Source organism: Erigeron canadensis, chromosome 6 (assembly GCF_010389155.1).
Source record: "Erigeron canadensis isolate Cc75 chromosome 6, C_canadensis_v1, whole genome shotgun sequence".
In the NCBI taxonomy this organism is placed as follows: Eukaryota; Viridiplantae; Streptophyta; class Magnoliopsida; order Asterales; family Asteraceae; genus Erigeron; species Erigeron canadensis.
The window spans coordinates 1,490,924-1,513,551 of NC_057766.1; the positions used below are offsets into that span (position 1 = coordinate 1,490,924).

Genomic DNA, 22,628 nt, shown 5'->3' on the forward strand with positions numbered 1-22,628 from the left:
CAAAAGTTAATGTTTAGTTCGTACATAAAATCTGCTTAAATTGAAAGTAATTACCATGTAGTATATAATTATCATGGTTATGGTAAAAATACACAAGTCATTTTGAACGTAATTACTATGTACTCAGTATTAAAGAGTTACTATAATTACAAACGTATATATTAAATATAATAAAAAGAGTTACCATATATATAATAGTCAAAGTTGACTTTTAGTTTATTAATTAATTAGTTACCATATCTGCAATCATAATTTCAAAGACTCAGATTATTTTGTTTATTAATTTCAATGGTTCAGATCAAAAGTTAAGTTTATTTTTTTCTCTCTGCTCTACCGGCAATATATATAACTTATATAATGACTACATATAGAATGATATGATCTCTCTACATAAAAATAGTTAATAATTGTACAAAATATTAATTGATTTATTAATGATGATTTTCTCGTACAAAATATTAATTGATTTAGCAATGATTTTATTAATGATGATTTTCTCATACAAAATATTAATTGATTTAGCAATGATAACTTTCTCGTGATTTAGTTTGCCAAAACTAAGCGATATTGTAGCTTAGTTGTTAAAAGGGAACCAAAATTCTAGATGACCAAATAAACTGTATTAATTTGTCATATATCTTTACCAAATTTAGATCTACTGCATCTAATTTTAATAAGGGGGTGTTGTTTTTTTAAATACGTACCTACATGTTAATATACTTTTCTTATTTAGAACTTAGTAATTTATTTAATTTAAGATAAATATAGCAAAAAAAATATGGAGATGTCACGTAAAACAAAATTCTATGTGGCAATGTTTAAAGCTAGCTTTAAATTGGAAGAATGTTTCAGAATGCTAGAATTCTTACTGTTTTAATAATTATATAGATATATGCTATGATGCACGGAAACGACAGTTAGGGTGGAGTACCCGTTTCGGGGACACCATGGGGACGAATATGTGTAGGATTCGCCTTCGAAACGTTTCCTACACGTTTTCAGTTATGGGGGAACGTTTCCTCCAAGTTTCCTAAACGTTTCCTTCGGATTTCAGACGGTCGTTCATTGCCGGAGATGAAGAGAGCGTTTTTCCGACGAGAATGTGTGCTTTTTGGTGGGTATGAGAGAGAAACGCAACTCACGTTTGCAGTGACGAGTATATAACATGAACCATCTGAGCGATTTCAGTGAAAAGAACAGTGGTGAGTTTTTGAAGAGATATAAAAAAAATAGATCTGAGAATATTTGTTTATTTGGTGAAGATAACTACCTAACTAGTGTGTGTGGTGAGTGGTCAAGATAAAATACTAACTTTTTGACTTTTGTTTTTACTTGAAGAATATTATAGAGTATAGTCTAATAATATAGGCTTTATTATGTATATTGATTAAAATTGAAGTTTATATTACATAAAGTTATACGAGTATTTGATTTATTTTATAAACTCTACAATGTGCTGATAAAAGCTTAAATATATAATGAGGAAGGGTTGACGACTTTTTAATTTTTAAGACTACTCATACATTTTGTATATCGAATTGCATCTTTAATGAAAGAGGACGAAATTTTAAGACTACCCATACTTTTTGTTTCATCTAACGATTTATGGTTTGTGATATAAAACATTTTGAATGATTTGGATGAATTTTTTTATTTAATTGAAGAGAGAGAAAGGTGAGAAAAATATATGGCTCAGAATTGTTCTCGCGTTTTTTTTTATTTGTGAGTTCTCAAAATAACTCACCCTTATATATTATTACTCATGGTAGTACATCGATATATATATATATATTGAATTTTTTAAATATATTTTTAATTTTTTATTTATTCCTATCTTTGCCGTCCCCGTATCTTGGAATTTTGAGTTTTGCCGTTTCTCGTTTCCGTATCGTCCCCATATTCAGTTGTCGTACCCGTCTCCGTGCAGCATAGGCTTTTTCTATTCCAAAAACGACTGTCATTTTACGACTATGCATACCCCCAAACACAAACCAACTACATTATACAATTGAGATCACCATCAGGCTTTTTCTATTCCAAAATTGATTATTAATTTATCACTGGTCACCATCAAGCATATGTTATAAAATTATACATAATAATTACACATAATCTCAAGTCTTTCTATATATAAAAACAATATTTTTTTATTTTTAAATTTTTTTACTGCAGTATCTTTGCCGTACCCATATTCTAAATTTTTTTAGTTTATCCGTTTCCCGTTCCCGTGCCCCTTTGCCATATCCGTTTCGGTGCTACATAGTTGCCCATGGCACCCTCTGTAATGGTCTCTACATCCTCTATCAACAAGCTCCTGCAAGCAACAATCATACCATTCTTGCAACAACTTAACCTCCAGCTCAATCTCAAGCCAAGTGTGATGATGCTTTCTTATGGCACTCAAGACTTAGACACTCCTCTTTTCAAGTTCTTAAGCAAATAAAGACTATTTTTTCTTATATATATTGTAATGAATCAATCAGTACTTGTATTATATGCCCCTAGTCTAAACATCATGCTTTCCCATTTCCAAATAGTCTTTCTCATGCTTCCCAGTCTTTTGATCTAGTACACTTAGATATTTGGGAACTCTATAAACAAACAACCTTACATAATTGTAAATATTTCCTCACAATTATTGATGATTACTCTAGAGCAACTTGGACTTATCTCCTACCAAATAAACAACTTGCCACATCACACATTAAAACCTTTCATTCATATGTCTTAAATCACTTCAAAACTACCATCAAAACAATTAGGACTGACAATGACACAGAGTTTCTTAATTCTTCCCTTAAAACCTTTCTAGATTCCCATGGTATTATACACCAAACTTCCTGTCCTTACACACCCCAACAAAATGCAAGGGTGGAAAGAAAACATAGACAATTACTTGAAATTGCAAGGGCCATCAGATTTCATGCTAATTTTCCCCTCCACTTCTAGGGATACTGCATAATGGCTGCCACCTACCTAATCAACAAACTACCCTGCAAACCTACTCACTTCAAATCACATTATGAACTCCTTCACCAAACTCTACCAGATCTCACCCATCTCAGAGTCATTGGCTGCAAAACTTTTACATGCAAACACACTTATAAAAAACTTGCACCAAGAGCCACTAAATCTGTTCTGCTTGGATATCCTCTCACTCAAAAAGGATATTTACTCTATGATATTCAAAATAAAATCATATTCACAAGCAGACATGTCATCTTTCATGAGTCTATTTTCCCCTTCAAATCATCAAATCCACCTCAAACATCCTCTCCAATATCTCCATCTCTATCACCTGCAAACATCTTCTTCCCTCCCACCTCCCCACCAGATTCAACTCTTAATCATCCTCCCAACAATCAATCATCTCCTGGTACAACCAGTGCATCATCCACATCTAACTCACAAATTTCCCCCAACTCCCCTGACTCACCTCCTATTCTCTCTCCAGCTATTCAAACTGATCAACCCCCCATCTCTTCTTCTGAAACTCAAACTGCTCCTCATAATAATCCTTCCACATCTATTTCAAACAATTCCACACTTCAACCAACCAGACTTCCTTCAACCAGACACCACAAACCACCTCTGAAACGCAAGGACTACCATTGCCAAATTCCAAAGAAATCTACAACTTCCACTTCAACCTCTAAATTTCACCATTCAAAATTCATTAATTACTGCAATATTTCATCTCCCACTACCAAACACTTTCTTAATTCTTTACATTCTCAAGTAGAACCACCATCCTATACTCAAGCATCAAAAGATTAGAAATTGATTGAAGCAATGCAGAAAGAAATAACTACACTTGAAGCAAACAATACATGGACAATCACACCTCTTCCTCCTGGCAAAACCCCAATAGGATGTAAATGGGTTTTCAGAATTAAATACCATGCTGATGGTACTGTAGAAAAATATAAGGCATGACTGGTTGCCAAAGGGTTTACACAACAAGCAAGGGTGGATTACACTGAAACTTTTGCACCAGTTGCAAAAATGGTTACAGTCAGAACTGGTTCATTGAGCAATTAGAAGTCAATAATGCCTTCCTCCATGGTGACCTACATGAGGAGGTATACATGAAACTGCCTCAAGGTTACAACCTCCAACTGTCCCCTACCTCAGTTTGCAAATTGAACAAATCTCTCTATGGCTTAAAACAAGCTAATAGGCAATGGTTCAACAAATTGACCACATTTCTCATTCAACTGGGCTTCAATCAAAGCTATACTGACACTTCCTTGTTCACCCTTTATTAATCTTCAGAATTTACTGCCCTGGTAGTATATGTTGATGATATTTTACTTTTAGGATCCAACAAAACAATCATTTCAAAAATCAAACAACAACTTGATCAACAATTCAACATCAAAGATTTGGGTCCTCTTCATTACTACTTGGGAGTAGAACTTTTCAGAAACCAAGATGGTCTATACATGTCTCAAAGAAAATATGCTCTGGATCTTCTCACAAAAGCCAATTTACTTGATGAAAAACCCTCCAATACCCCTCTTGATCCTCACAAAACTCTTATCATACTGGTGGTGAACCCTTAGAAGATCCTTCTACTTATAGAACATTAGTGGGCAAACTAATATATCTGACCATCACAAGACCAGACATCTCATTTGCAGCCCAAGCACTAAGCCAGTTCTCTCACTCTCCAAGGACTACTCATCTTCTAGCCCTCCACAAGGTTTTAAAGTACATCAAATTATCTCCTGGTCAAGGCTTACATTTTCCAAAAACCAACCAACAATATCCTATCCGCTTATTGTGACATAAGCTCACTTAATGCCTTTAGTGACAATGATTGGGCTTCATGTAACACCACTAGAAGATCTATCATTGGCTACTGTATTTTCTTAGGTCCTTGCCTAATTTCTTGGCAATCCAAGAAACAAAATGTTGTGTCCAGATCATCAACTGAAGCAGAATATAGGGCACTTGCAGATTGTACTTGTGAAATCACTTGGCTCAAAAGTCTCCTTCATGATTTGCAATTCAATACTTCCACTCCTACCCTTATCTACTGTGACAACTCCTCTGCTATTGCTTTGGCCTCTAACCCTGTTCAACATGGCAGAACAAAACACATTGAAATAGACTGTCATTTTGTCAGAGACAAGATCAAAGATGGCCAAATTTTACCACAGTTCATAAGCACCACTGAGCAGCCTGCAGATGTTCTTACAAAGGGCCTGAGCAAAACCCCTCACCATAAATGCATTGCCAAATTTGGCATTTGTGATCCTTTCACACTGTCGTGTATCATCCATCAACACCATCACAAATCAACATCTTTGGCATAGGAAATGGTTCAAGGAGTGTAAATCAGTTTCGCTTGAAATAATATGTTTTGTTACTTAGTTTAGATCTGATTTGTAATCTTATGATAGTGCAAAGGTGTAATATGTAAATATTGAAAAGTCGGTTATGGGTTAGTTAGGTGTTGTATATATACACTGTATTATTATTCATTTTAATACACAACTAGATTAATACCCGGTCACCGACTAAACTTATACAGCAATGTATCACACATTGCAAAAAATATACGTCTTATAGTATATTATAATAAAGTTTATTATGAAATCGGGCATATGTTAAGATAACAAATCTTGTACTTTTTTGGGTATAACATATATGAGTCGGTTTTATATATACTCGACCTTACATGAAATTCAACTTGAAACTAACCTGGAAAAATTGGGTTAGGGTTATGAAATCTCGACTACAACTTGATTTTTTGGGTCGTGGTCGGGTTGACCTTTCGGATTAATAGATCAAACCGTCAACCCAAAAATATTTTAAATTTATATAAAAAACTATAATAAATCGAACCATCAACTCATTTGATCAGACAACTCACAACCCATTTACTTGAAATCAATCCGCCAACCACCAATCGTATCACCTAAAATTAACCCACCAAACCATTTAACTCGTAAACTTTAGTTTTGTTGGTTGGTGCTTGGGTTTGTGTTGCTGAACTGACAGATTGACAGGTTTTTGGTTGAGAAATTTAAATTTAAATTATAATTATATACCGGCATTCCGAACCCATTAACTCGAACCTGAGATAATTATACTTATATTTATTTTAAGTGTTGTTCTATATAAAGTTATTTATTCTTTCATAAAAAAATTTAAATTATATAATAACTTGTTATAAATTTTTAAAGTACATTTTAGATGACTAAAACATCATGTTAAACATATTTTTAAACATTATATTGTACTTTACCTATATAGAAAATATATATATAGGCCACATAATTTAAAACATTATTATATATCTATAAAATTTAAAATCAAATATCTTAATAACTATATGTTGTAAAACTATATGACTAGTAAATATGATTGAATTAATAAAATAATATATGAATATTCAGAATAATATAAATTTAACAAAAGTAATGGATGTAAAATTTTGGATTAGACTCGTAGGGCGAGTTATCATGAAAACCTCTAAAAATCTTTTAAAATTTAGGTATCACGACTATCTTATTCAATTTTCTTATAAAAAACACTTTTACGTATTAAATACATTAATTAAAAATTAAAGTAATAATATATTTTTCCTTTTTTCCCCCCTAAAATAAATTAGTTTATGATTTTTAATTAATTTAAAAATCATTTTTTAGTTTTTCTTGTTGTTCAAATATAAACTCTTAAATAATTTGTATTACATATATATATTTCACCTCTTCCATTTGAATAACAAGATATTACCACTAATCATAGCTAGATTCACCCTCCTCTTCCTTTTCACCTAAACAAACAAACATATACACTTTGATGTCATTATGCCCGTGATGGTATTTTATAGCTGAGATGTGGTATTCTCATCTTTGTCTAATTATCAAGATCTACAACAACCTTCCCATCCCGTCAGCCACCATCTCCGGCTAGACCTTCCCGTCGAGAACAACCATCATGTGGTTGAGAGTGAATGAATGAAACTAAAGAGTAGGTGAAAATTGAATAGAAATGAATGGTTGTGTAATGACATTGACAACCCGTATTAAAAAATGGTTGGAAATAACGATATTTTTATTCCAACCATTTTAAAAATAAATTTATTTTTTTGTTGAATTTAATTTTTAAAATTTTGTTTTCTAATTCATAATGATAAACTAACCCTAATGCAACTTTCGTGAATTGTAAGTTACATAATTATTCGTTTAACCGGGTCACTGATCGAATATTAAGCTAGCTTTTTATTATTATAAAATACGACATGTTTGAAAATGGGTTAAAAATGAGAAAAAAAAAATCACTAAAATGTTGGCAAATGAGAGATAGGAAAAAGACGAAATAAATGTTAAACATGTTACTGTATATATATAAACTACACATTTAATATAATTAATTAGTTACCATATCTAGATTTTTAATTTTTGAGCTCAGATTAATTTATAAAACTAATTTCAGTAGTCCAGATCAAAAGTTAAATTTTTTTTCTCTCTGCTATACCGGCAATATATATATATATATATATATAGATAATATATAATTATAATATAACAAATATTTTTAAAACATTCTCTCTCAATCTTCAATGACTACTTTCTGTTTATACTATCATTAACTACATACAAAAAGGGATTAGTTTCCTGAAATGTAACTATCTTTGACTGAATGTCTATAGTAGGAAAAAACTAAAGTTATGTGTATTGTATGTAAGCAACTTGAAAAAATGTGTATTGTATTTAAGAAAACATACGTGATAACCATATACAGGTGTCACTTGTCAGATTGTAATTGGTTAAAACAAAATTCTTACATACAATAAACATTACTTCAAAGTTGTTTACATACAATACACACAACTTTAGTTATTTACTACTATAGACATTTGTTCAAAGTTTCTTACATTCGAAGGAACTAATCCCCATATAAAAAAGCAAGTAGCAAATCCGGGTCAAGATACTCACATCGCAGATCAAGATCAAGATCCAGCATAATCATATTGCAGGTACATTATTTATTTATTTTCTCTTGAATTTTGTTATGATAGAAAAGAGATCGATGGAAAGTAACTTGCCGATTCTTACACAAATCTAATATATTGTGTGGATAAGCACTTGTTCATTAGTTTTAGACTGTATATATGGATAATGTATACAAATCTTTACAGTCTCGCCCATAAATTCCCTTCATTTATTGGTGTTGTTGCTGTTTGTCTTGCTACTTATTTAGCATCCTAATCAAATTGCAATTTGTGTGCTAGAGGGTAATTACTTTGACTTCAAATCCCCCACAGTGTTTTGAAAATCAGATTGTTGAGTATGTTATGTGTCTGCACCATGCTTCGAAGATTATGGAAGAAGTCTAAGCCCACGTCCATTTCAGTTTTGCATTGTTTTGAATTTAGTTTCTATGTTGCCACTACATAAAAAGCGATGTACAAATAATCAAATATCACCTCACATAGACAATTGGTGCAAATGACAGGCATATGTAATTATCAAAAGGGCAATTTTAGACATTCTCCAATTGGCCCCGTCATCCCTCCACTGATTGGGGTAAGTGGGTAGTCAAGGTCTTCGTCATAAATTAATTCGAATCAATCATTTTTTTCACATAATACACCTTTCATTAATAGTTACTTACAAGCAGCAGATTCATAGATAATCACTTCCCTACAGGTACATATAAATTTCTTGTTTCTGAATTTTGTTATGATGATAGTAAAATCAATTCTAGATAGATATCAGGACAAAACACCAATTAAATTAAATCTTTTGTATGATAAATAAGTACTTATATATCTTCAACAAAGGGTAATTATTTTCAGACGGTATACATGTTCCTTTCATTGATTAATTTGTACGTACCCACGTGTGATTTGTAGGTCTCACTGAAATGGATTTATCAGCAATCCTTGGTCCTGTCGTTCAATCTTTGTTAATTCCTGTCAAGAAACACCTGGGCTATCTGTTTTCTTTCACAAAACATGTTAGCAACATGAATACCAAGATGAAGCAACTGCATGATACAAGCGTTGATGTCAAGAGGCACATGGAAACAAACAACTTACGTAATCTGGAGATACCTACTCGTGTCCCAGATTGGCTGAAAGAAGTCGAGAAGGCTAAAGAAGATGCTGAAAGAATTTCAAGTAACGTCAATGGATGTTTTAACTTGAAAACGAGGTACCGAGCAGGAAGGAAGGCATTCAAGACTAGCCTGAAGATTGAAGCTCTTATTAAAGAAAATAATGAGACAATCTGGCGTGATGCTCAAATACCTCTTGGAAAAGTGAGTTATAAACTGGCATCCACTTCTGATGGTGAGGCATAGAGATCCACCATTATCACTTTGCAGGTACATATTGAATTTTATTATTGATCGATAGATGAAAGTAACTTCATATTTCTTGCAAAATGCTACGAGTAATCTGGAGATACCTACTGGTGTACCAGATTGGTTGAATGAAGTCGAAAATATTAAGATAGATGCTGAAAGTGTTATTTCAAGTAACGTCAATGGATGTTTTAACTTGAAAATGAGATATCGAACAGGAAGGAAGGCATTTAAGACTACCCTCAAGATTGAAGCTCTAATTAAAGAAAATAATGAGACGAATTGGCGTGATGCTCAAAAACCTCTTGGAAAAGTGAGTTCTAAATTGGCATCCACTTCTGATGGTGATGTCCAGAATTACTTCAAATCAAGAGAGAAGATTTTTAAGGAGGCGCTCGGTTTGCTTCAACAAGATCAAAAGGCCCAGGTGATAGCCTTATGCGGAATGGATGGTGTGGGGAAGACCACCATGATGGAACAACTGAAAAAGGCTGTGGAAGATAGGAAAATGTTTGATTGGGTTGTGAAGGTGGTTATCGGGCAAAAGATCAACGCATCGTCTATTCAGCAAACCGTGGCAGAATACTTACAAATTCCTTTAACCGAAACAAGTACAACAACAAGGGCAGATCGTCTTCGCGTAACGTTTGGGAAGATTTCACAAGAAAGAAAAGAGAAGGTTTTAGTAATATTGGATGATGTTTGGGAGAAAGTTGAGCTTAAAGACATTGGACTATGTCCTTTGCCAAACGGCTCCAAGTTGTTGCTAACATCACGAGAAGAAAACGTTTGTACACAAATTGTTGCAGAAGATGATTTAGATCTTAGAGTTGTTAGAGTAGATGTGATGGAGAAGTTAGAAGCGAATAATTTCTTTTTTCAAATTTCAAAAGTTTCAAACCCGGAGCTCAAAGAAATGGGAGTTAAAATCGTGAAAAGATGTGGTTTCTTACCCTTGGCCATCAAACTCATTGCAACAAACCTTAGATCTAAAGAAAAGTGGGCATGGAAGAATACACTTCGCCGTTTGAAGAAAAATGAACTCGTTAAGAATGTGCAAAAAATTGTTTATAAGTTATAACTTTTTAGCTGATGAAGATGCTAAAGCAGTTTTTCTGCTTTGTGGTTTGTTTCTGGATGACTTCAATATTCCAATCGAGGATCTGACAAGATACGCATGGGGCTTCAGTTGTTAAATGAAGTTCCTACTCTGGGGGACGCTAGAGACCGAACAAAAACATGTGTACTTGATCTCAAAAATGCAAATTTATTGCTCAGTAGCGATCATTCCGATTGTGTCAAAATGCACGATTGGACCACTAACTATCCAATTAACATTTCAAATGTCTGTCTAAAAGCAGGGAAGGAGGTATTACTCACCTCCATTCCAGAATGTACGTTGACCCAGATGTGTGGGTCAAATGACATTGAGAGCTTCCGCATTAGCTGAGCCTCAGGCTCACTGAAAAGAGCAGTCCCAGGATTCTCTTCATATGGATCAAAATCCTGAAGTATATGAAGAAAAAGAAGGTTGTAAAGCATAGGAATGGGAATAAAACAATAGACAACCTCCAAAATTGTTTTATTCAATGATTTAACAAGTATTTGTAATCATATTGAATCTGCAAAGCATAGACGCCTAGTAAAGACAAATATCCATAAGAAAGATTAAACAAGGACAATAAAATGTTTACAGGTCCCAACCGATCTCTGCTTAATACAACCTGTATTAAAAGTTGGCCCGTTTGAAACCCAACCCGTTACCCAATATGCCCGAACCTCCAATCTTGCCGCTTTTGATTGCTAAGGTAACTGTTAATTATAACTAACCTTCTCTTTTTCCCCCCAATCTACACTCCAATTTTGATTGAGGTCAACTCCCCTGCCTGCAAAAAATAAGCAGAAATGAAAGCATGAAACTGAGCAATATTGTTTATGTGACAATACATAGAATAGTAACTAGAGTAACAGCAATACCATTTCTTTTCTCACAAAGGTCTCCTGCTTCGACTTTTTTGCGTCCATTCAAATTTTCCACAGGTACTACCTAAGACATCACTATGCATTAATTCCATGAAAAAGATTTACATATTGCTTCTGATGGCTACATATTTTAACAATAATATAAGGGAAAATGATCCGTACTGCAGACTTTACCTAAGCTTAGGTACTGCCACATTAAAAAAAGTTACATATTAAACCTTTGAATTTAATAAACATAAATAACCCCTGAATTTTACATAAACTCCCCCTGAATTTTACATAATCACCTCTGTTTTACCTAAAATAGGTACTGCATGCTTTACCTAACCTTTCCCCATAATATAAAACACCTTAACTTTATGATCAATAAGTAGTAATTACTTCAGGAATTGATACAAAGAACACACAGAAGCTTCTAAGCTATGTTAGCTTTAGCATCTAAATCAAACCTCTCGTGACTATAGAGGTGACAAATTCGACCCTTATGCCAGATTTTGTTAGTATTTCACTCAATAGTCACATGGAACTGGGATCGCTCCTGTACGGGATTGTGGTAGGTTAATTATGTCCCAGAAAGTTGGTACGATGGGGCTAGGCTCATCCCAGATTACTTGAGTACCATGCACCCAATAAATAATTATATTAGTTTCTATATTTTTATACATTCACAAATCACAACCGAACATCCATAATATGTCAATACTACCTTAATAAGATGTTTAACACTCAAATGATTGTTATATTTGATGTTCGTTAAAAGAATTCTTGTAGCGCGTAATTATTTTAAACCTTCGCAAAAAAAAATCAATTAGTAATTGTTATATTAAAAGTGTCTATTAAAATAATCATTTCCATCTTAATTGTGATGAGTTGTTACCGGTGGAAATTGCTAAAATGTCCTAACGACACGTGAGTTACTTAACGGATTGAAATTGACGTTCGTGAGATTTTTCATACGGATTTACATATCTGAGTAGCTTTTAAAGATAGTGGGAATAATTAAATTTGGTGCAAGCGACAGGGACCATATGTTATCAAAATGACAATTTTAGACATGCCACTGATTAAAAAACTTTATTCCTGACCCCTCCATTGATTAAAAAACTTTATTCCTGACCCCTCCATTGATTAAAAAACTTTATTCCTGTCCTCCACTGATTGAGGTAAGTGGGTAGTCAATTATCATGGTTTTTGATCAATCATTTTGTTCACATACATACAATACACCTCTCTCATTAATTTAATTACTTACAAGCTAGCAGCAGCAGATTCGTAGATAATCACTTCCCTGCAGGTACATACATTGTCTTTTTTCCCTGAATTTTATTATCCATGAAACTAAATTCACATTTCCTACAATTAAATTAAAATAGATATTAGCAAAAACCACTAATTAGATTTAATATTTTGTATAAAAATTATTCTACTATGGATAAGTAGTTATATATCTTCAAGGGGTTACTGATTTCAGACTGTATACATATATATAGATATAGACACTATTTGTATGATTAGTTTGTATACTTACAGTCCAGGCCATATATTGCTAAGTGGATCAATGTAATTTGTATACTTACCCACGTGTGATTTGTAGGTCTCACTGATGAAATGGACTTCTTATCAGCAATCGTTGGTCCTGTCGTTGAATCTTTATTGGTGCCTGTCAAGAAACACCTGGGCTATCTGTTTTCCTCCACAAAACATGTTGGCAACATGAGTACCAGGATGGAGCAACTTCTTGCTACAGGCGCTGATGTCAAAAGGCACATGGAAAGAAACAACATAAGTAATCTGGAAATACCTACTGATGTACCAGATTGGTTGGAAGAGGTCGAAAAGATTAAGGAAGATGCTGAAAGAATTTCAAGTGACGTCGATGGGTGTTTTAACTTGAAAACGAGGTACCGAGCAGGAAGGAAGGCATTCAAGACTAGCCTGAAGATTGAAGCTCTTATTAAAGAAAATAATGAGACAATCTGGCGTGATGCTCAAATACCTCTTGGAAAAGTGACTTCTAAACTGGCATCCACTTCTGATGGTGATGCCCACAATTACTTCAAATCAAGAGAGGAGATTTTTAAGGAGGCGCTCAGTTTGCTTCAACAGGATCAAAAGGCCCAAGTGATAGCCTTATGCGGAATGGGTGGCGTGGGGAAAACCACGATGATGGAACAACTGAAAAGGGCTGTGGAAGATAAGAAAATGTTTAATTGGGTTGTGAAGGAGGTTATTGGGCAACAGATTAACACATTGTCTATTCAGCAAACTGTGGAAGAGTACTTAGGACTCCCTGTAACCGAAACAAGTAAAACAGCAAAGGCAGATCGTCTTCGCATAACTTTTGGGAAGATGTCACAAGAAGGTAAAAAGGTTTTAGTAATATTGGATGATGTTTGGGGGAAGGTTGAGCTTAAAGATGTTGGACTAAGTCCTTTGCCAAATGGCTTTAAGTTGTTGCTCACATCACGAGATGAAAACGTTTGTACACAAATTGCTGTAGAAGCTGATTCGGATTTTAGTGTTGTTAGAGTAAATGTGATGGAGGAGTCAGAAGCGAATAATTTCTTTTTTCAAATTTCAGAAGTTTCAAATCCGGAGCTCAAAGATATAGGAGCTAAAATCGTGAGAAGATGTGGTTTCTTGCCCTTAGCCATCAAACTCATTGCAACAAACCTAAAACTTCAGGAAAAATCGGTATGGAGGGATACACTTCACCGTTTGAATGAAAATGATCTGGTTGAGAATGTGCAAAGAATTATAGAGATAAGCTATAACTTTATAGCGCAAGAAGATGCTAAAGCAATTTTTCTGCTTTGTGGCTTGTTTCCAGATGACTTCAATATCCCAATCGAGGATCTGACAAGATACGCATGGGGGCTTAAGTTGTTAAATAAAGTTCACACTGTGGGGGAGGCTAGAGACAGGACAAAAACATGTGTACTCAATCTAAAAAAGGCAAATTTATTGCTTGATAGCGATCAGTCCGAGTGTGTCAAAATGCACGATCTTGTGCTTGCTTTTGTGGTAGCTAAAGTTTCTAAAGGTGATCATCCATGGATCGTTAACCACAGTGATGTCTCAAATTGGAGTAGAGCTGAAATGAGCGAGTCTTGCAGGAGTATTTCTTCGACATGTATGGGCATGTCTGAGTTCCCAAGAGACTTTAAATACCCAAAAGTATCCCTATTGAGACTTATGAATGGCGATGAATCTCTTAAGTTTCCTGATGATTTTTATGAGAAAATGGAAAATCTTCAAGTTATGGCATTTGAGAAGTTGTATTATCCTCTGCTTCCCACATCGCTTCAATGCTCTACCACCCTTCGAACATTGTGTCTCCATAAATGCTCATTGATGTTTGATTGCTCTCCTATTGGTGATCATCTTTTGAACCTTGAAGTGCTCAGCTTTGCTCATTCTGGCATCACATATTTACCATCTGCAATCGGGAAGCTAGTGAAGCTAAAGCTACTTGATTTGACAGGCTGTATCGATCTACGAATCGATGAAGGCGTCTTGAAAAACTTGGTCAAGCTTGAAGAGCTTTATATGGTGGCTGCTAATGGAAGGGATGTAAGATTAACAGATACAAACTATAAGGAATTGGGAGAACGTTCCAAGAATCTATCTGCATTGGAAGTTGAATTCATTGAGAACAATCCTCACTCAAAGAATATGACGTATAATAGACTCGAAAGATTCAAGATATCCATAGGACGTTATTTAGAAAGACATTATAGTGTCAAAGACATGCACTCATCCGAAAACACGCTGATGATCAAAGTCGCTAACAAAGATGAATTGTTGGAATCTGGAACGAATGAGTTGTTTACGAAAACAGAAGTGCTTCACTTGGAAACTGGCAGTGGCATGAAAAACCTTGAAGAAGTTTTACCGAAATCCGTACCTCGACACACCTCGTTTTTATAATTTAAGAGTCCTTCATGTTTTCCAGTGTTTCGACTTGGGATACCTGTTTACAGTCCCAGTAGCAAGGGGCCTGGTGAAGCTTGAGCGTCTCACAATTGAGGAATGCCCTGTTATGGAAGCACTGGTATACAACGAAGAAGAACAAGGGGGTCGATGACATTAGGTTTCAGGGGCTGAAGTATCTATATTTGAAAGGTCTACCGATGTTTGTAGGTTTGTCGTTCAACACTAACAATATTGTAATCCATCTACCGCAACTACTGGAGTTGGTTCTTTACGACCTTCCAAACTTCACAAGCATTTATCCGGGAGAGTATAAATCAGCAACAGCAAAATCATCTAATGTTATGTCCGCAAACACTAGTAGCTCTGCTATTATTAATAAACCTTTCTTCAACAAACAGGTACTCTAATTACTACTACGTGCCTCCAGGTGTTCACTTAAATATTTTATAGCATGTTAATAGAAGTCAGACTAATTATATGCAACCTGAAATTGTTTCAAGTAATTATTAAAGTCAATATGTTATTTAGGGTGGGTCTTTGGGATCAACGGTACGTATTTGAGCATTAAATAGAAAAAAAAAAAAGAAAAAAACTGGGGGGCATTGACCAAACATAATACAATCTTTGAATAATAATTATAACTAGCGAATTTAGCCTGTTCAACCCGTATGTTTTAATTAAATTTATAAAACTAAAAAATATGCTTGTAACTTTTGTAATTAATATATTATAAATCCACATTAAGATGGTGCATCAAATAACACAATAATATATAAATTAACGTACCTACTGTATTAACAAAACATAAAAGAATATTATACTATATAAAATTTTTTTATTTGTTTGTAATAAAAAATTAGGAACTTTAAATATGCATTTAATGAGCTATTTTTAATTAAAAATAATGTAATTATTTATGACATCATAATTAAAATAAAGACTTTTTAAGAGAAAATGTGAACTTGCCACATCATATTTTTTTTAAAAATACATTTGAAATATAATTGTCTTTTATTTATTATAGAGATGTTGAAATATGAATGAATGTATATCTTCTTTCCAATTTCAATTCCCCCTAATAAAACCAATTCTCCTCCATAAAATCATTATTTTAATTTTCATCTTTAATAAAAATAATAATCGCATATATAACATTTAATAATTTCTAACAAATAATAATTGTAATAATATTATTTGCAGAGTGATTAACAAATTAGCTTTATTACCCCTTGCAGGCTATGATCCCTCCCAGGTTGGAGAAATTGGGAGTTTATCAGATGGAGGCATTGAAGAATATATGGCCGCCTTGTGAGCAAGTAGTTGATGCCACCGTTTGCTCATTGAGAGAGATTAAAGTGGAAAAGTGTGATAATCTTGTGAATATGTTTCCGAAGAATCCGATGCCATCGTTGCATCATCTTGAAAAAATCGCTGTTAAAGATTGTGACTCCATTGAAGTGTTATTCGACATTGATATCGATGTTGGATGTCTTGGTGAGAATAAAGAAGGGTGTGGTAGTAAATTGAGATCCATTAAAGTAAAAAACTTGGGGAAGCTTACAGAGGTGTGGAGGTTGAAAGTAGTAAATATTAACCACCCTGATGATGTGATCATTTATGGCTGCTTTCAAGCTGTTGAAAAGATAGACATAGATGGCTGTGAGAGCTTTAGAAATATATTTAAACCAACCACCGCTAAGTTTGGTCTGCGAGCACTAAAGCACTGTTCTATAAATAGCATCTCTCAAGCCCATAATAATGACTTAAAATCAAGAGAGGAGATTTTTAAGGAGGCGCTCAGTTTGCTTCAACAAGATCAAAAGGCCCACCTGATAGCCTTATGCGGAATGGGTGGCGTGGGGAAGACCACGATGATGGAACAACTGAAAAAGGCTGTGGAAGATAAGAAAATGTTTGATTGGGTTGTGAAGGTGGTTATCGGGCAAAAGATCAACATATTGTCTATTCAGCAAACCGTGGCAGAATACATTAAACTTCAATTAACTGAAACAGATAAAACAGCAAGGGCAGATCGTCTTCGCATAACATTTGCGAAGATGTCACAAGAAAGTAAAGAGAAGGTTTTAGTAGTATTAGATGATGTTTGGGAGAAGGTTGAGCTTAAAGATGTTGGACTAAGTCCTTTGCCAAACGGCTTTAAGTTGTTGCTCACATCACAAGATGAAAACGTTTGTACACAAATTGCTGTAGAAGCTGATTCGGATCTTAGTGTTGTTAGAGTAAATGTGATGGAGGAGTCAGAAGCGAATAATTTCTTTTTTCAAATTTCAAAAGTTTCAAATCCAGAGCTCAAAGATATAGGAGCTAAAATCGTGAGAAGATGTGGTTTCTTGCCCTTAGCCATCAAAATCATTGCAACAACCCTTAAATATAAAGAGAAGCCCGTATGGAGGGATACACTTTACCGTTTGAAGAAAAATGAACTCGATAATGATGTGCAAAGTATTATTGAGATAAGCTATGAGTTTATAGCGGAAGAAGATGTTAAAGAAGTTTTTCTGCTTTGTGGCTTGTTTCCAGATGACTTCAATATTCCAATAGAAGATCTGACAAGATACGCATGGGGTCTTAAGTTGTTAAATAAAGTTCACACTGTGGGGGAGGCCAGAGACAGGACAAAAACATGTGTACTCAATCTAAAAAAGGCAAATTTATTGCTTGATAGCGATCAGTCCGAGTGTGTCAAAATGCACGATCTTGTGCTTGCTTTTGTGGTAGCTAAAGTTTCTAAAGGTGATCATCCATGGATCGTTAACCACAGTGATGTCTCAAATTGGAGTAGAGCTGAAATGAGCGAGTCTTGCAGGAGTATTTCTTTGACATGTATGGGCATGTCTGAGTTCCCAAGAGACTTTAAATACCCAAAAGTATCCCTATTGAGACTTATGAATGGCGATGAATCTCTTAAGTTTCCTGATGATTTTTATGAGAAAATGGAAAATCTTCAAGTTATGGCATTTGAGAAGTTGTATTATCCTCTGCCTCCCACATCGCTTCAATGCTCTACCACCCTTCGAACATTGTGTCTCCATAAATGCTCATTGATGTTTGATTGCTCTCCTATTGGTGATCATCTTTTGAACCTTGAAGTGCTCAGCTTTGCTCGTTCTCGCATCCGATATTTACCATCTGCAATCGGGAAGCTAGTGAAGCTAAAGCTACTGGATTTGACAGGTTGTATGGATCTCCGTATCGATGAAGGCGTCTTGAAAAACTTGGTCAAGCTTGAAGAGCTTTATATGAGGGCTGCTTACGGAAATGGCATCAAATTCACAGATATAAACTATAAGGAATTGGGAGAACGTTCCAAGAATCTATCTGCATTGGAAGTTGAATTCATTGAGAACAATCCTCACTCAAAGAATATGTCGTATAATAGACTCGAAAGATTCAAGATATCCATAGGACGTTATTTAGAAAGACATTATAGTGTCAAAGACATGCACTCATCCGAAAACACGCTGATGATCAAAGTCGCTAACAAAGATGAATTGTTGGAATCTGGAACGAATGAGTTGTTTACGAAAACAGAAGTGCTTCACTTGGAAACTGGCAGTGGCATGAAAAACCTTGAAGAAGTTTTACCGAAATCCGTACCTCGACACACCTCGTTTTATAATTTAAGAGTCCTTCATGTTTTCCAGTGTTTCGACTTGGGATACCTGTTTACAGTCCCAGTAGCAAGGGGCCTGGTGAAGCTTGAGCGTCTCACAATTGAGGAATGCCCTGTTATGGAAGCACTAGTATACGGTGAAGGAAATGGTGAAGAAAGGGTCGACATTAGGTTTCAGGGGCTGAAGTTTCTATATTTGCGTGATCTACCAAAGTTGGAAGGTTTGTGCAACACTAACAATATTGTAATCCATCTACCGCAACTACTGGAGTTGGTTCTTTACGACCTTCCAAACTTCACAAGCATTTATCCGGGAGAGTATAAATCAGCAACAGCAAAATCATCTAATGTTATGTCCGCAAACACTAGTAGCTCTGCTATTATTAATAAACCTTTCTTCAACAAACAGGTACTCTAATTACTACTACGTGCCTCCAGGTGTTCACTTAAATATTTTATAGCATGTTAATAGAAGTCAGACTAATTATATGCAACCTGAAATTGTTTCAAGTAATTATTAAAGTCAATATGTTATTTAGGGTGGGTCTTTGGGATCAACGGTACGTATTTGAGCATTAAATAGAAAAAAAAAAAAGAAAAAAACTGGGGGGCATTGACCAAACATAATACAATCTTTGAATAATAATTATAATGTGGAAATATGAAGGAACCTGGTATCCCGACCACGATTTTGATAACCCGACCAGATTATTAACAACAGGGGGCCTGCATTTTACTTTATCATATATACCGTTATATACATGGGGGCTCACACTTTTTGGTATCCAAAAAGTGTGGTTGGGATAAGGGGTGAATATGAATGAATGTATATCTTCTTTCTAATTTCAATTCCCCCTAATAAAACAAATTCTCCTCCATAAAATTATTATTTTAATTTTCATCTTTAATAAAAATAATAATCACATATATAACATTTAATAATTTCTAACAAATAATAATTATAATAATATTATTTGCAGAGTGATTAACAAATTAGCTTTATTACCCCTTGCAGGTTTTGATCCCTCCTAGGTTGGAGGTATTGCGAATTTATCAGATGAAGGCATTGAAGAATATATGGCCGCCTTGTGAGGAAGTAGTTGATGATGCCACCTCCTGCTGCTTATTGCGAGAGATTAGAGTATACCACTGTGATAATCTTGTGAATATGTTTCCGAGGAATCCGATGCCATTGTTGCATCATCTTGAAACAATCTATGTTAATTCATGTGGTTCCATTCAAGTGTTATTCGACATTGATGTCGATGTTGGTGAGATTAAACAAGGTTGTGGTAGTAAATTGAGATCCATTGCCGTATTGAGATCCATTGATGTTGGATGTATTGGTGAGATTAAAGAAGGCGCCAGAAGTAAATTGAGATCCATTGAAGTATGGAACTCGGGAAAGCTTACAGAGATGTGGAGGTTGAAAGGAGGCGGCGTAGTAAATATTAACCACCCTGATGACGATGATGATGTCATCATTTGTGGCTGCTTTCAAGCGGTTGAAGAGATACACATATTTGCAAAAGGTATCCAAATAATATGTTCGCCGTGTTGATCAAATCAGTAATCGTAGTTATCCTAGCTTTTATGGTTGCCACATATACTCGGGTACATCCAATAAACAAGATTCGAAAGTTCATTACATACGATAAACATCTAACTAGTTCATTACACAACATAAACATTCGTGTATACTTCATTATATTACCTGGTATTTATCCCATGGACAATGTCACTCAATAGAGCTCGTAGTGCAGCTACCAATATACCTTTTTATTCTATGCTTGCGTGGCCTAACTTGTGTCAACCTCATTTATCATGACCAAGATGTGTAAAACTTGTTCCCAATATCAGCGAAAACTGAAAGTTGTAGAACCATTAGAAAGAAGTTAAAATTAGCATTGAGAAAATTTGGCCATAAATGAAAAATGTGTTACATGAGTAATATATGATCGACATAATATGAAATCAATAAAGAACAAAACTGAAATTTAAGTGGCATAACAGGTTGATGAATCAAAGAACAACCAAAAAAGATTGAAAATAAACCAATCATAAGCGAAAAGTGATTCTTGACCGAAACAAAAACATAAGCCAAAGAACCCACGATAAGGGTGTTATAATCAAGTAATATTGTTATTACATTCTGATCATAATAGCTATGTGCTATGACAATCAGTACCACTTATTTGTACAAATTAATCGATTTCAACCGAGGGGATTTCAATAATGTCATCCAATAGAAGCATTTTTAAAAAGTTTCAATTCATTACCAAGCATCTATGCAGAGACGTCGGGTGTTTGAACCTAAAATGACAGGCTCAATGACAATACGGGTTTGACCGCAACAACTATCGCATCTCCTGAATTGACAGTGCGAACCTAACAAGCTCTTAGCGAGCCTAAGGTAGCAATGGTTGTCCTAGAGTGACATAGACGTTTCTCATGAGCTCTAGAAAGATAATTAAGTAGCAAGTGAGATTGGCTCACTTGTTTTGTATGCTCGATATGGATGAAAATCATTTACTATGCATGAGATTGATGTAATAATATGAGAGGGATGTTATATATATAAGAGAGTATGAGAGATTTGATGATATATGAATGTATATCATAAAATGAATATGATTCATTTATTTGTGGTTCACCTCCTATTGTCTCATGCATTAGAGAAAGAGAGATTTTTTGTAGTGAAATGTAATTCACTTGTTGTATTATCCATGAGAGAAAATATGGCAGTATATATAAAATCACATGTATGTATGTATGTGGAAGTCCATGTGATTCACTTATGAGGTAATATTTATAGGCTAAAGATATAAGTAGGTATTTATCCGATAACAACTGTCACCCACTCATTTGTAACAATATAATGTATGTGTAAATAAGATGGGTCAAAGGGGCTCTTGCTATGTCACTAAGCCTTAATAACATGTATGTAATCACATACGTGATCAAGTCCCCCAAGTTTAGACATAAAGAAATTTCTCAAGTATGTTTGAGTCTAAACTTATATCTGTCTTTCTTTTCCTTGTCTATGGTTACAAATGTTTTCTTATTTACACTTGTACAACCGATGGACTTGAGATACTTTGTCCGCTGATGGAACTTTTTTCCTATTGACACTTTATTAGCGGGAGCCTTTTAAATCGGCTCATATGACTGTTGGAAATTATATATTGGTACATAGACCATGGAGAAGCATAATGTTTTTCTTCATTTTTATCATAGGGGAACATAATCCATGTCCGCTTTCATCATCACAGAAAAATGTAATCCATGTCCGCATCCTCACAGAGGAACACAATCCATACCCGCCTTCATTATCACGGAGAAACATATCCATGCCCACCTTCATTATCACGGAGGAACATATCCATGCCCGTCTTCATTACAGAGGAACATAATCCATGCCCGCATTATTTCTTGTCAATGTTTTAGCTATGAAAAAATGACTTTGCCAATATCAAGTCCCCCAAATTCAATTGTGAAGGACTTATTGGTAGTATCTTTGCATTTGAATTTTTGTTTTTATTTTGCCCACGTCTGGGTCTTACAAATTTTATAACTCGCGAGGATTGTTATTTCCCGATCAGAAATGCTTACCTTTTTATCCAATGAATAAAAAGATGATTAATTTTTATTTGCGCGCCGTTTCCCGATGAGAAACGCTTACCCTTCCATCCAATGAATGTGAAGGATGAATAAAGTCTTGGGTGTTGAGGTAATTACCTCTTTAATCCCT

At 34.7% G+C, this 22,628-nt stretch overlaps 3 protein-coding genes across 3 annotated transcripts; all 3 read left to right on the forward strand.

The window, feature by feature from the left end:
- Window positions 1-9,306: 9,306 nt before the first annotated feature.
- Window positions 9,307-10,922, forward strand: LOC122602851 (putative disease resistance protein At1g63350). Its single transcript, XM_043775456.1, has one exon. It carries the CDS (start codon window positions 9,377-9,379, stop codon window positions 10,403-10,405), a length of 1,029 nt encoding a protein of 342 aa, XP_043631391.1. The 5' UTR covers window positions 9,307-9,376; the 3' UTR covers window positions 10,406-10,922.
- Window positions 10,923-12,461: 1,539 nt separating this feature from the next.
- LOC122603036 (probable disease resistance protein At4g27220) lies at window positions 12,462-15,237 on the forward strand. The gene is made up of 2 exons (XM_043775650.1): window positions 12,462-12,601; window positions 12,902-15,237. The coding sequence occupies exon 2, from the start codon at window positions 12,916-12,918 to the stop codon at window positions 15,235-15,237; it is 2,322 nt and encodes a 773-aa protein (XP_043631585.1). The 5' UTR covers window positions 12,462-12,601; window positions 12,902-12,915.
- A 1,377-nt stretch (window positions 15,238-16,614) lies between these two features.
- LOC122603037 (probable disease resistance protein At4g27220) lies at window positions 16,615-20,662 on the forward strand. The gene is made up of 2 exons (XM_043775651.1): window positions 16,615-19,286; window positions 19,893-20,662. Exons 1-2 carry the CDS (start codon window positions 16,644-16,646, stop codon window positions 20,436-20,438), a joined length of 3,189 nt encoding a protein of 1,062 aa, XP_043631586.1. The 5' UTR covers window positions 16,615-16,643; the 3' UTR covers window positions 20,439-20,662.
- Window positions 20,663-22,628: the final 1,966 nt, after the last annotated feature.